The sequence below is a fragment of the Cyprinodon tularosa genome, unplaced genomic scaffold (assembly GCF_016077235.1).
Source record: "Cyprinodon tularosa strain WSP-4 unplaced genomic scaffold, ASM1607723v1 ctg159, whole genome shotgun sequence".
Taxonomy (NCBI): domain Eukaryota; kingdom Metazoa; phylum Chordata; class Actinopteri; order Cyprinodontiformes; family Cyprinodontidae; genus Cyprinodon; species Cyprinodon tularosa.
In genome coordinates this window covers 407,613-423,257 of record NW_024038427.1, presented here as the reverse complement: position 1 = coordinate 423,257, position 15,645 = coordinate 407,613, and the positions used below count along the sequence as shown (strand labels likewise).

Sequence of the window (15,645 nt, the reverse complement as noted above, 5' to 3'; positions counted from 1 at the left end):
TGATTTTGTTTAACCACTAAACAGGAAATGATTAGACTTCATCAATAGCTCTGTCCACAGATTGAACCGTCAGGTCTGACCTCCCTGCTTTCCCTGATAAGTTTACATATCCAGGTCAGGAAAAGGAAGCTAGGTCCCTTAGAGGCCAATTGAGCTGAGTTTAGTTTGAAAACTGACACATGAAGCATCGGCATACATCTTAAATATTTGTGTATGTTCTATACAAAGAAAACCACAATTTTGATCCACTGTTACTCTAGAAGCTGACTTCCACAATCTGCCCTCTTACTTTCTCTTCAAACCATTATTCATCATTTCTGGCTGCCAGTGCACCTGCTCTTGTCTTACTTCTTTAATTAAAATAGCTATATTAAAAAGTGTTTGTGCCAAAGTCCTGTGGCTTTCCTCTGGCAAAGCTTTGTTGTTTCCTAACGTTTCCTAATCCTTCTATTTTCGGGATACGATTCAATTTACCCTCAGCATCTTTGGAAGCTAAATTTAGTTGTTTTCTCTTTTCTAAAATATTTAACTTCCTGTCTATAATGCGACCAAAAAAAAAAAAAGTTGTTTAGGAGTTTTAATTTTAAACAGACACCTTTTACTGCATCTTGTGTTTACTGATGAGTTTATGGATCGCTTTTCCAAGAAAGGTTTTTAAAAGAATTGCAAGTCTGAAACTCTTAACCTCTTTGAAACGTAGGCCTTTTGCACACGGAAATGGTCTTTGGTTTAAACAGAAAGGTGTTATGGCATTGCTACAACACAATGCTGTATGTTTTCTCTGCAAATGACACCAAACAGGTTAGGGAGAGGAAGGAATTATAAACCGTTCGGTCGTTTTCTGCTAAAAAAAAATAATAATAATAAAAATCTGCCTCTATGGGGACTTGCTGGTACATTCAGAGTTTAAAACCACAGTGGTGGTTCAATAATTGAAAGTCTCCTGAAGAAACAGTTGAATTTCTTTTTGTGTCATTAGAAACATTTAAGTTCTGCTGTTTTAAAAAGTGTTTTTTTTTGTGGCAATGCCTTTTTAAGCATTAAATGTTATACATGTGCATGGTGATGAGTTTTAACAAATGAATCGCCTACTAATGCCAGTAAATGTATCCCTATTTTTCTGCTCCTACTAATAAAATATGCACAAAAATTGAAACTTAAATTATTCAATTATTAAATCATGCAAACTGAATAACATAAACAAAAAGCAATCTAATTTAATAGCATAGTCTGGTTGTTATATTCACAGCTCTTAGGAGTTAATACAACATTAAAGTCATATTTAGATATGTGAAAACATCACCAGTGTGGCTCTATATTTTCTTATGCATTTTGTTCCCACAATGACCTGACTTTTTTTTTTGTAATCTGATTAAATCCAGATAATCATCAGCAGAGCTCTGACTAATATTAAATATTGGTTAACACATTAAGCCTGCTTCCGCTCAGCTCTGATAAGAATTAATCTCTGCTGCAGCCGTCCAACCGCATTTTATTAAAAAAAGATTTTCAAAAGAGAGCAGACTCCATGAGACCTGCTGTTTCACCTGGCAAACGGTGAGCTTTGCTATCCAAACTGTTTTTGTGCCCTAGCCATGACTTTGTGTGCACAGTGAGGATCTCTGAACCAAGTGGCTTGTTTATTACCAACCTGATAACCAGGTGTGAAGGGATGAATGGTGAGCATTTGCCGCATTCCCTGTCAATATAATTTGGCCTCAGTTTTTTAAAGAAAAAAATTTGGAAAGTTTTATAATCTCTTTATTTTAGTAATTTTAGTTTGTTCAATCTTGAAAAAATTGAGAAAAAAGATCATTTTCAAAACAATTGTAACAAGCTTATCAAATGTTAACTTGTGTTGACTGCAAAATATATATTATGTAAAATATCATCAGATTCTAAAAGCAAATTTACCGCACCATTCCCCCAATGTTCTGCTTTAAATCATTATATTTTGATCAGAAAAAGCATTTACAGTAAAATGTACAGTAAATGTACAGTATTTACACTTTAGAGCGGCCCAGCAAGATTAATGCAGTTATTTTGGCTGATGATCCATGCAGGGAGCTGTGAATAAGGGTAATGGCTCGGAGGCCTTTCAACTTCAAAGACTTGGAACTTATCACAACAGAGAAATAACCAAAATACAATTGGAAAGGTGCAAAAAGCTGGTAATAACTTATTTTATACATATACATAGTTCTAAAATATAAAGTGTTCTACCCAGGGCATTTTTGGAATAAGAAAATAACAAAAAAACAACAACACTGTACTGTGGGTGCCTTTATTCATATCTGCTACACTGTGATGTTAAGAGCAGGTACCAAATAGACGAGCATGTGTGTCCTCAAACTGGGACTGAGCTCAGTACTTAGAAATGGGGAGAGCAATAGTGAAGCATATTGCACCTCAGTGTGTGAGGGATTTGGTACTTTGAAGTGTTTTTCACTGAAATGTGTCTGACGCTCATTTTCATGTAGTTGGTTCTCTGCTGCAGCCGCAATCAGCCTTTGTTTTTCAGCCACAGAGCAGAATAATGAGATGGGAACATCTCTATTTTCTCCACAGCCACTTTCCAGTTAGTCTACATATATCTTCCCCTTCCTTTCCTCTTCTTCCAGCTTTAATTGCGCTTCTACGCTATTCTCATTTTTAAAAACTTCAATTAAAGAACCTCTGTTACCATCTCTGTTGAGAGTAATCTGTTGCCCTTCAAAACTTTGCTTTCTTGTCCTAAACTCTTTAGTATCAGCATCTCATGCACTTATCTCCAGCTCTGATTGTTCCATTCATATCTGGTTGCGCATTGAGTCGATAAAGAGCACAGATAAATGTGTCAAGCTGTCCTTCCTCATCTTCGTCACTACTGTATTTCCTATACAAGTGTGTATATATATTTATGTATATATATCTATATACATCTGATGGGAAAGCTATTGCAGTTCTAGTTTTTTATTAGTTTTTTTTACTACTCTATGGGGATAATTCTAAGAACAACGTTACTTTGCATATTCATTACCGTATTGTAACACTGCACTAAAATGTTAAGCTAAAATGTCTATACTGGGCCACGAACCTGACTAAATAGGGTGAAGTTTTAATCAGTTAGCCAGTGGTACGACAAAGGGATCCAGGCCCTTGGTGACATTTTTGGGGACAGGGGTCTGTATTCTTTTGAAGTGCTCTCATTACGGTTCAAATCGAAGCATTCCACTTTTTCTTTCTACTTACATCTAAGAACAGCCATGAAAATGTATGTTGTAACCTGGCAGGTTCTACTGGAGGATCACTCTCTGATCAAGCTCTTTCGTCAGGTAGATTAATCCATAAATACTGCATCTAAAATGTATAGTTTTTTCCTAGAAAAACCTTTGGTTAAGCTATTAGATAATGCATCCTGCTGGGTAGACATTCTTGGAGGAGACCGCTGAGCAGGAGAGGGGATACGGCTTACCGGTGTCAATGCTGGATGAAGGATGATGAAACAGTCCTTCTAGAGCTTAATTAAAATGGATTATTCAAAAGTCACCCATATACCTCTTAAATGCGTTCCCCACACTGTCTACTTGTTTACAACAGCTGAGATGAGGGTCTGTGTCCTGAGCCTGAGTTCACACTGTAGTTAATGGTGAATTTAAAAAGTAAACAAGATATATAGTATTTAAGGCTATTACATATTTTTCATCTCTAATAATTGCTTATAGTTCACTTTGGTTAGCAACCTTTAACCATTTGTCATGTTGATGAAATGTTTCTTTTGTTTCTGTTTGCAGAAATCACTCCGTCTACAAGGCGGAGTGATAGTGGCCCAAAAAACGTCCTAATTGATACCCAGGTCTGACAAAGTGCCTGTTTGTTTTAAAATGACTGAAACACACCAACAAAACACATGTATAGTTTATCTAGCTTAACCCTATAATGCCAAATGTATCGGATTTGATACATACGGTTTCTGAAATGTTTTGCGTCTGACACCTTTTGCATAATTGAATGGTAAAAACTTTGCTCAAAATCCTATTTTACACAATCAGATATACCTGATAACAGCCAGTAGAAGACTACACAAAAAATAATCTTGACTTATCGCATAGTAATAAATTACTAATATCAAAAATGTATTTCTGTTTTTTCTTTTTACATATTTTGTTAAACGGGCAAATAAGGAATTCAAAAAAAAAAAAAGTAATTTTCTGTTTTGTTTTATTCTTGGATCAGGCTTTAAAGGGTTAAAAACTTTTGATTATCACTGCCCCTGTATGGCAGTGGAAATTACTTATTCTCTGGTATGTTAGTTTCTCACAGCAGGAGGCTTGGCAGCAGTATTGAATGCTGCATCTAAGCTACAGACAAGGACCTTTTACAATTTCATGTCTAAAAACCTCAACTATCCCTTTAATATAAGTATCAATTCTAAATTGTTCTCAGACAGTTATTGATTTCTCTTTTAACCAAAATCACCCACTCTTCTCTTCACTCTGAAATTTTTTCTTGATCTCTGAAAACTACTCCGTTACTCTAGTTCTCAAAAATGTTGGTGCAGATCTCAATTGCTTTATGCACCATTCCACTATGTTTTTAACTTAAGGCAGCACTTTTGTTTCTTGTCTTTTTCTACCCAATAAACTGATCAATCGAGGTGTGCCTGACCTCAGCAACCATGGCCAGATATACCTGGAATAATCAGTTCAACCAGTAATGAAAGAGGAAACAAAAGATTTGGCTTAAGTTCAGAAAGAAGTGGGGTTATGCATAGCTCCCATAGCATTGATGATCTTCATCCAACATCAAATCTTATGTTTATTTTTTAAAAAACCTTTTGGGGTTTGGCCCCTAGGGGGTCAGGCTACAGGTGTATCTACCCTTCTCAGGTCTAGTCTGGGGCCGCCCACACCTGCTATTAAGCATACATTCCCTCTGAAGAAGCTTTGTGAATCCTTCATACACGAGCATGCTCATGCATATATACCACTGGAGTTTGTTTCCAGGTGTTCACAGCTACACACTAACACTAAGCTGCAGCTACAGATGTATACCACCCTGATAAATGTTGTGTAAACACCATAGGTTCTGACTCTGACACACATGGAAAGGATAGCTGCTACTCTTGAAGATTTTCTGTAAAGTTTACTTTAGTTGTCTGTTGTCTTCTTTTTGCTGTAATGCTCTCTGTTTTCTGTTCCCCTTGTCTCTTACGGGTACGGAAGCAAACATCTAGGAGTTACTGTATATCTTCTGTGTTCTCTGTTTTTGCTGTTTTGCTTTATGTTATCTCTTTTCATACAGTCTTTCCTGTCTCTCTCTCCCTTCCCTTGGTTCTTATCCCCTCTTCCTTTCTCTCCTCCCTTTCCATGTCTGTTCTACACAATTTTACTTCCAAATAATATTCAATAAAGTTTAATATACAAGTATCAAGCAGAACCTATGCCAACAGTCATACTGGTTTAGTTTTAAAAAGGAAAGCTGTTGGGCTGTCAGCTGGCTGTAGGACATCAGTTCCCCAAGCTATATTTGCAAAACAATGCTGCCTGTAAACACAATGTTTATGATCAATTTAAGTCTGGTTTCTCCCCCCACCAGCACAAAAAATGTAGATATTATTTTTATTTTATTTTACTAACCAATGAATCTATGGACAATCCAATGTTATTCTGCTTATCCAGAATAAGATGGATAGATAGGGGGGCAAAGATATGCAAATCTGCACACTATGGGCAATTTAGAGATACCAAACACACTAACAGTCATGTTTTTGGACTGTGAGGAGAGAACCCCAGATGCTGGGGAGAACATGCAGGAAAAGCCTTTGCCAGGAATCTAAGCCATGACCTTGTCGCTGCAAGGGAACAGTACAATAACTACTCTGGTTTAATTATCGGATAGCAAAATGTAATTTAGGGAGATTTTTTAACAGAATTTAAACTTGCAGAAGCTAAAATATATCAGCTGAGGAGCTGAGGAGGATATTTACAAACAAAGAAGCTATCATTTTGAATGCACAACTCGTTTTTTGTTTTTTTGGCTTAATTATTGCTCTGTGTGGGATTTTTCTTTCAGCAATTGCATGCTTTGCAATCTATATACACCAGATTTTGATTATTCAATTACTATATTATATATTATATCATATTGGACTGAGCATAATCCAAGATGGCGGCATGAATGGTTTGATGTGTGTTTGTCGCGTATACCTATTCTCATTTATACTCATTTTGCTTGCTTTTATACTCATATATGGAGAAATTTTTTGGCAGATTCTATGCTTTAGTTCTTTGGCTTTTAGATAAGGAGAATTTTTTAGATTATGGACTACGTTGTTGCAGAAAAGCTCCATCTCCAGGCTCTTCCTGTTAGCCCTAGCAGTCCAGCTACCATTTTGAGACTCCAGTCTCTAAATAGCCCAGCTATCACCTCCTGGCTCTGCTTGGATATTGAGGCCCTCCGAGCCTCTATAGGACCTGGCAACCCAGCTTCCATCTTCTGGCTCTACTTGGATCGTGAGGCCCTGCTACCATCTCTAGGCTCCAGGCCCAAACAGCCTAGCTACCAACCTCCTTCTCTGGCTCAGCTCTAACCCTGCTACCATCTCTAGGCTTCAGGCCCTAGCAGGCCAGTTACTGTCTCTGGGTGCTGTTTGGATCCTGTGGCCTTGCTGGCCCTTCCAGATTTCACTTGGATCTTGGGGTTCTGCTGGCTTCTCCGGACCCTGGCAGCCCAGCTAACAACTCCAGGCTCTGCGTGGATCCTGAGGCCCTGTCAGCTCTTTCGGGTTTTGCAAACATCCTCTGCTAACATGGCTTTTCTTTTAATGTTGCTTTGCTCATTGTTTGTGCAAAATCTAAGATCAAGTGATTTACACTCGGTGAGTACATCTTACAACATTTATGGCTCTTTGGATGTAGCCTATGGATTTAACTGTTCAGCCTTTGTGCATTCCCCTCAAATGCCGAAAGAGTTGGCAAAGGACTTAAATTTAGCCTGGTTTCTACCCAGAGATATTCATCAGCTTCAAAATCTCTTGATTTTAAATGACTATTTTGCATTTGATGACAGACATTTCTGGGACTTTCATTTTAAAAACTCTACAGATCTGTTGTATACTGATGGTAAACAGAGATGGTTAATATTCTTATTGCTGCTTTTGTCTGGCAACGTTCAGCCAAATCCAGGTCCTGAGTTGCAGTGTATTTCATTGCCATCTGATGTGAAATCCATGTCTGGTTTGAGTGTAATTCACCTAAATGTTCGCAGTTTGTTACCCAAAATGGATCTGCTTAGAATTTGGGTGAATTTAACAGATGCAGATATTGTTGTGCTGTCTGAAACCTGGCTGACAAAATCAATTACTGATTCGGACATCGGATTAAATGGTTATAATGTGTTTCGTACTGACAGATTAAGGAAGGGTGGTGGGGTTGCTATTTATGCTAAATCTAAATTTAATATGAAGTTAGTCCATTCAGAATCAGTTGGTAAGCAGCTGGAATTTTTGGCAGTGAGGGTGGAGTTGGCCAAGGGCCTTTATGTTACTGTTGTCGGGTGTTATAGGCCTCCTTCTGCCCTCAGTACTGCATTGCAGACACTTATTCAACTCTTATCCAGATTGGACTACTCTGAAATTATTTTAGCAGGTGACCTAAACTGGGACTGGCTAAAACCTTGCTCAGATGAATTTAAGTCATTTTGTGATTCTGTCAATTTTACACAATTAATCAACTCTCCCACTCGTTTAAATCTTAAGTGCCATGAGAAATCCACATTAATTGATTTAATTTTGACTAATGTCCCGCACAAATTTTCTGCTGTTGGTGTTTTTTGCAATGACCTAAGTGACCACTGTGTTATCACTGCTGTAAGGAATACTAAGTTGCCTAAAGGTAAACCTCGTGTAATATGTAAGAGAAATCTTAAAAATTTTAATGAACAGGGCTTTTGCCATGATTTGTTTAATTGTGATTGGAGTAGAATGGAGCTGATTCCCGATGTGGAGTCAGCCTGGATCTTTTTCCGGGATAGTTTTCTGCAAGTAATAAATAAACACGCCCCACTAAAGAGATTTAGAGTTAAGGGGCGGGATAATCCCTGGTTTTCCTCTGAGCTTGGAGATATTCTTCATGACCGCAATTTAGCTTGGGCCAAAGCAAGAAAAACGGGCTCTTCGTCTGATTGGCTTGCTTTTAGACGGCTAAGAAACAAATGTTCTTCTATTAAGAAAGCAAAATCTGATTTTTATCTGTCAGTCACTACTAATAACTTAAATGACCCCAGAAAATTCTGGAAGGCTATAAAATTACTTTCTTCTAACAAAGATAGTATCAATGTTCCTTCTTCTATTATGAAAGAGTCTGTAGTAGTTTATGACAAGCTAGAGATACTGAATCATTTTAATGAGCATTTTATTCAGTCAGGTTCTTTGTTTGACACTGTTTGTCCTTATGCTGTGACACCCTGTGGAGATGTGCCAGTCACTACGGGTGTTTTTAATCTCGTTCCATTTTCAGTGGCTGACGTTCAAAAAGCCCTAAAAGGACTGGTTCCTGAAAAACCCCCAGGACCTGATCTTATAGAACCCTATTTCTTAAAAATAGCTGCTGATTGTGTAGCACAGCCTCTAACGTACCTTTTTAACCTTACTTTAAAGAGCAACACTATTCCTAAAATCTGGAAATCTGCATTTGTTTGTCCATTACTGAAAGGGGGTGACCCGTCAAATTTAAATAATTATAGACCAATTTCTAATTTGTCTGTTTTGGCCAAAATGCTTGAATCCCTGGTGAGTGATCAGATGAAAGACTTCTTGCACGCCCAGGACATTTTATCCCCAGTTCAGTCAGGTTTTAGAAAAAAACATAGTACCATCACAGCTGCAATGAAGGTGATAAATGATATCTCTGTTGCTCGTGACAAGAAGCAGCACTGTGCATCACTTTTTATTGATTTGTCAAAAGCGTTTGACACGGTTGATCATGATGTTCTAAAGATTAGGCTTCTTAAATCAGGGTTTTCAAAGAAAACTGTCTCTTGGTTTTCAAACTATCTTAGTGACAGAACTCAGTGCATTAAGCATGATGGTGTTCAATCTGGTATTTTACCAATCTTTAAAGGGGTTCCACAAGGCTCTGTATTAGGCCCTCTTTTATTTACTATTTATATAAATGATCTTAATCGGCATGTGTCTGATGCAAATTTTCATTTTTATGCAGATGATACAGTTATTTACTGCTGTGCACCTTCTCTTAAACAAGCCATTGCACACTTACAGAATGCTTTTAATGTGGTCCAAAATACTTTGCTACAATTGAAACTTGTGCTCAATGCAGAAAAAACTAAATGTATGCTTTTCACAGACCTTCGGAACAGGTCACTGAATGTTCCTTCAGTGGTTACTCTTGATGGTCGTGAAATACAGATAGTTTCAACTTATAAGTATCTTGGTATTGTCATTGATGACAACCTATCATTTAAGCCTCATGTTCACTGTCTAGTGAGAAAGTTGAGACTAAAATTGGGTTTTTACTTTCGAAATAAGCTGTGCTTTTCTTTTAATGTAAAAAAACGGTTGGTGGCATCCACTTTTTTAACTGTGCTGGACTATGGTGATATATTATATATGCATTCATCTGCTCAATGCCTGCAGATGATAGACGCAGCCTATCACGCATCATTGAGATTTATTACTAATTGTAAAGCTCGCACCCATCACTGTGAGCTGTATTCTCGTGTAGGGTGGTCTGCCTTGGCTACACGGAGGCTTTGTCATTGGTATATATTTATATATAAGGCTATTCTTGGTGCGCTTCCATCTTATTTATGTTCACTTCTTATGAAAAAAAGTACTGGTCATTACTCTCTCCGTTCTCAGGCTGTTGTCTTGTTTTCTGTCCCACGTGTCAGTACTGAGCTGGGTAAAAAGGCCTTTGCTTACTCTGCTCCCTTTACATGGAATTTGCTGCAAAATAACATGAAACTTAGTAAATTGGTTCCTTTGAATACTTTTAAGTTGAGAATTAGATGTTTTGAGTTAGACTCCCTCACATGTCAATGTTTTAACAGAAATTTTATTGTAAGTGCATATTTGGCTTTTATGTGTGTGTCTTTTATACATATGTAATGATGTGATGTAATTTTGATGCCTATCTTGGCCAGGTCTCCCTTGCAAAAGAGATTTTTAATCTCAATGGGTATTACCTGGTTAAATAAAGGATAAATAAAAAAATAAAAAATAAAAAAATATTAGCTGATGACTCTTTACAAAAAATGCTAAAGTCATCAATGCTGTCAATTACGGTCAATTAAAAAATGGTTGAAGCAACCCAGAACGAGCAGCTAACAATGTTAATGATTGTGAATGAACAGTGTTGCCAGTGATCATTGTTTTTAAATCAAAAACCTAATAATAATTTAAAAAAGTCGTTTTTTATTATTGTTTTTTGACCACGTCCGTGTTAAATGACAAGTTTATTTGCTTTGCTTAACACTTTTTTTTCTGGGAGCCAAAAAAGTGTAAAGTCCAACTTAATTATGGGGCAGTTCTCATATCTTGCTTTTTATGGGTGTTGTTAGGTTCACTAATGCTAAATACCAAACAAAATCCCATTCACAAAACAAATCTAATATTTTGCGATCCTCAAAGATAAAGGCTAAATTAACCATTTTAATTAAAGATGTGCAAATAGACTGACTTAGAACAACCATTTGCACTTAAACACTGACAATAGGTATCAAAATATGTGTTCACACAGAAAACATTACATAGTAAATGGCCTATACTTGCATGGTGCCTTAAAAATTCTAACGACCCCAAAGCTCTTAATACTACATTCAGCCTTTTTCCCACATATTGATGGTGGCAAGCTAAATTGTAGTCACAGGTGCCCTGAGGGCAGACTTAAAGAAGTGGGGCTGCCATACAGAGGCACCAGCAGACCCTCTGACCACTATACAGTAAGAATCCAACGTGGGTAAGTGTCTTGCCCAAAGATACAACAGCTGAGACAGACCAGAGTTCAATTTGATTAATCTCCCTACTAATGTCTACATCCTACGTCAGTATTGTAACGGAACTGGGGGAAAAAATGTTCAGATATGTGACAGTTTATTGTACAGATTATTTTTGGCAATTTTCTCCCAAAGTACAGACAATTGATTTTTTTTATTTTTTATTTTTTGCCCAGTAACTATATTAGTCTATTGTTGATTGATGTCACAAATATAAATGACCAGCAGCAAAACGACTAAAAAGAGATGGCTGCAGCATGTTTAGTGATATGAAAGGATCCCATGAAATTACATAAATCCAATTAGGCAACAATAAAAGCTTTGAAATAGTTATCGACTCGAGTTACTGCTATGTATGAGAAACAGTTGTTTATTTTTAAACAAGAGATGCAATAAAACCAGGGATTTGGAGCTTAGTTTATCCTTTATTCATTTATAATTTTCACTCCATGACAACTTTATTAAATTTGAATGTTAAAGACTAAGCATGTAGAAATGAAAGATAACCCATAATGACACCTGCTATGGTAAAATAGGCTTGTATTTTCCCTGTTTTTTCATTCAGGGCCACCAATGCATTAATCCATGTTCTATGCGTTTCTTTTTCCAATCAAAGACTTTATTACTTAGTATTTAGAAAAACCTCTAAACAATACAGTCAAAAATTGTCTACTTTCTGCTCAGTCGGAGTGGATGTTTGTACTTATGTCTGTGGAGATTCAACTCACCCACAGCCTTGAGCGAGGTGTACTTATTGAAACCAATTCCCAGGTTGTTGTGAGGGTGAGACAAGGCCATGGCCGGTCCCAGGGGGGATAAAGCTGCATTGTTCAGGTGATTGTGATCTAAGAGAGAGAGAAAGAGAGAATATAGTGAGACATGTTATCAAAAGGTAGTAAGAGCTTAAGGAAAGGTAAAGAAAGAAACTAGTACATCATGACCTCAAAACACAGCTGAATATTTTCACTGAAAAGTATCATGGAATCTGGAGGGATCTGTGATGCTACCCTTTAACTTTTACTCAGTTGTTATAAATTGTAGCCATTGCAACAGGACAGTTGTTAAGACAACTGAAAAGTTGATCTCAATAGCTCATATACATGTACACTTTAACCTGCTGTGTCTCATGAAATCCAGGGAAGACATAACGATGCAAGGAGTAGGAAGTTTAAAAGATCTGTGAAATCTATTACAATCTAAAATGTTTGATCTTAGAGAAAAAAAAATATGAATATTAGGATCTAATATTAACACATGCATAGTGTTTGCAATGTAGTATTATGGGTTTAAATGAGAAGGTTACACATGTTTGCACAGCTTTCTCTCTAGATAAAGCAAATAGAGACTTGAAGAGGGCTGCAAAACCAAAGGAAGTGGATTAGCAGAGTTGGCTAAGAACAGATGGTTTAATTCAGGATATGCTACTTAAAAACAGCCATATATTAAACTGATAACTAACTTTATCAAAGGTACAGTGAAGGATTTTCAGGAAATTTTGAAAAGACCCGCCCTCTCCACTAATTTTTAAAAATGCACATGCACAACTCTGTAACTGCTCCCGAGAGGGAACCCCTATTAAACGCCCATTTCTCCTCGTGCATGCTCTGTTTAAAATGTGCTGTTTGAATCGCTAATGCAAGCTTACTATCCAATAGAAGATTTGCAATTTTTCCACAGACTCAAGGACCACTTATTTAGATGATCCACCTGGTAAAAGAACATCCTCCACTATTCCTTTAACTGAGGGAATTCCCAGGTGTTCAGCAGTATACATTCTACAGTCAATTGCTGTCACATTTACATGTGATACAATCCGTTAACTGCTTCTATGCACAGTACCTAAACCTCAATTCATTTTTTTAAATATCTAAGGATGATCACACCTTTCTTTTAGAGTTCCAGTGGGTCTGCAGTTTGTTAACTTCTTCACCACTGGAAGGGAATGCTTTCTATAGAGCTGCTCTTGAAAATCAAATCAACATCTTATCTTTCTCCTCTCAGTGTACGAAAGAGGTATAAGAGAGGTGTATTTAGAGGTGACCTCTGATAGGAAAAAAAAAAAACTGTCTGGACAAGCAACTCGAGTATGGCTGGGCAATATTTTGAGTCTACAGGAGTATGCACTCTGCAGGCCACTGAGTAGAATAAATGCCTGAATGACTTTATGAAACATACAAGAGTTTCCCCAATACCTAAGCCTGGATCCCTATTGAAGAGATATCTGCTTGACAAGAGAAAATGTCTTCAGGAAGTTCTCTACTTTATGAAGCTGTTATATTTTTTTTATTATTTGTTGGCTCTGTTTCTTAACAGCACAAAGACCTTTATAGATGAAGTCTGCATGTTACCTCTGGCCTATGTGGGATCTCTTTGGGTGTGTGATGGTCACATGGTCAGTAAGCCCACACAACACCATTTTTTCATAAGTTTTTTAAAATCACAGTAGCATAAGTATATTGGTTTGTTTTTGACAATTTTAAAGACATTAGTTCCAATTGTAGCGCGCACATTTGGTTAACTTTTGTTTATTTAATTTTGTCAAATGCTTAATATATTTTCTGCTTTCTTTTCTGGTGCTGTGGGAGTGCAATCAACTGGGGGAATGTGGCTGACATCATGGACTGATTGGGTGGTACCATCTAGAGTTCCACTATGGGGGAAGACCATGGACTCCACATTTTAAAATATGTTGCATAATTTCTTCTTCTTACTTTTGTGATTTGCCCATTTTGTTAATTTGTATATTGATTGTTATTTAAGTTTAATACTTAAGCTAACTGTTTAATTATTTTTTTGTTAATTTGTTGTAGATGTTCTCCCTACCTCTTCCTCAGTGTGTCAGTCTGGTCTGATCAGCCAGTATTTAAGTCCCCTTTGTTTGCTGTGTGTCAGGTCAGTTTTTTGTTCGTTTAATTAGTTTGAGGTTTCATATGTTTGAACTTAAAACTTTTTGCCCTTAGTTAATTTCTTAATTTGACCTCTTTTAAGGGCCCTGGAATTTTTGTTTGGATTATTGTTACTTTGGGGAAATAAAACCTAGTTTTTTTGACAATCACCACTGTGTCCTCATGCTTGGCTGGGTCGGTCCCTCACAGGGTGCCCTGGCTTCTTCACCCCATTCATTTGCCTCTCTAAACTGCTGTTTTTACTGTATTCAACTCAAAACTAAAACCTGTGGTGTTGATATATATCGATATATATGTGGCAGAGGAATAGAAAAGCAAAATAACCCAAGTACCTTTTTTGTCCTTCTAAACTAGCAGTCTTTAGGCAAGAAAAAGCAAAACATATTTCAAATATTTTTCTCCACAAGTGAGGAAATTAGAAGTAGTATTTATTGCAGAAGGCAACTTAAAGCCACATAGATGCAGAAGAAAAGAAATAAAAAGTTTTTTTTTTTATCTTTAACCTTAAATGACCCTTAAAGCCTCTGAATGAATTGGTTAACTGCCCTCCTGAGTGTCATCTCCACAGGTAACAAATGTAATAAAACTGTCGTGAGCTGGGCATGAAGTTGCAGACTCATAGTGCACATGCAAAAACAAGCATTCATAACTCGACACCCGCATCCATCAGACCTACAATAACTGCAACGCATCGGTGGAGAAGCAAGCGAGTTGGGAAATGGGACGAAGAGGCTGGGAGAAAGCCAGAGAGCGAGGAATGTGACACCAGTGCTGACTGATTGAATTAGAAATAGATCTTCACTTCCCCGTGTAATTGATATGCAGCGGTGACCGCTGTGTGTGGGGCGGCGTGCAGGGGAGCCCTGGCTTTGTGATGTAATTTTATCTGTGTATAGAATATGAGATGGTTTATATATTTTTTTTGGATAAGCACCTGCTCACTTCAGTCAAACTGAAATTTGAACTTCATCTGATTTAACTACAAGGCACAAGAAAAAAAAAGTATGACATTGGTGGTCTTGTAGTGATTACATAATGCAAAGTAATAGTATTCTTAGGCATCCTATACCAAGTTTTCAAACTATAGTGCCAACAGTAAAAGTAATTAAATGAACAGAGGGGTAGAAAGACAGAGGAAAGTGAAAGCCCAGATAGAGAGAGAGAAAAAACACCAGCTAATTGACGGAAAGGTCCTTGGCCGGTTTCCAGTTTGACCAGAGGGCTGTTCCCAGCCACCAGAGAGGGAGAGTGAAAGAGCGAGTTTGTTTATTGCAGCTTATATGTTGTAATGCGCAGACCAGCCTTATCTTTCTACTAAATGGGATTTACAGACAACCCATTCAGCAGTGAAATACATAACAAACGAAAGCATCAAAGTGAACAGCATGTATGGAATTTGCTGAATCAATGTTTTTTCTATTTCAAATGATGAGTGTTCTTCTAACTGGTTCTAGTAGAAATTAGACTCAGGATGATACAGTTATCACAGTTTGTAGGACTTTTGAAAGTCAGTTTTCAGACTAAAACTACTCCTTGATCATGTTAAGTTTGTTTAAAGAAATAACAGAGTTTTAAATATAAACATTATTTTCATCTTTGGCAGTGGACTGCTCTTCTTATATTTACATAACATCCAGTTTTGGATATCTTAAATTCACCATTTAAAAAAATCAAAATCAAATTTGGCAAGCTATGTACTTATTGGTAAACCATTTAAAAGGAAAGAAACAAGATCACATTATAC

At 37.1% G+C, this 15,645-nt stretch overlaps 1 protein-coding gene across 3 annotated transcripts in view; it reads right to left on the bottom strand.

The window, feature by feature from the left end:
• The window catches only part of LOC119780315 (protein shisa-8), a 142,724-nt gene that overhangs the window by 7,774 nt on the left and 119,305 nt on the right, over positions 1-15,645 (bottom strand). For all 3 annotated transcript variants that reach the window (XM_038280316.1, XM_038280315.1, XM_038280317.1), the window contains one exon: positions 11,724-11,840. In XM_038280316.1, the coding sequence (XP_038136244.1) occupies positions 11,724-11,840 (117 nt within the window). The remainder of the gene's footprint in view (positions 1-11,723; positions 11,841-15,645) is intronic.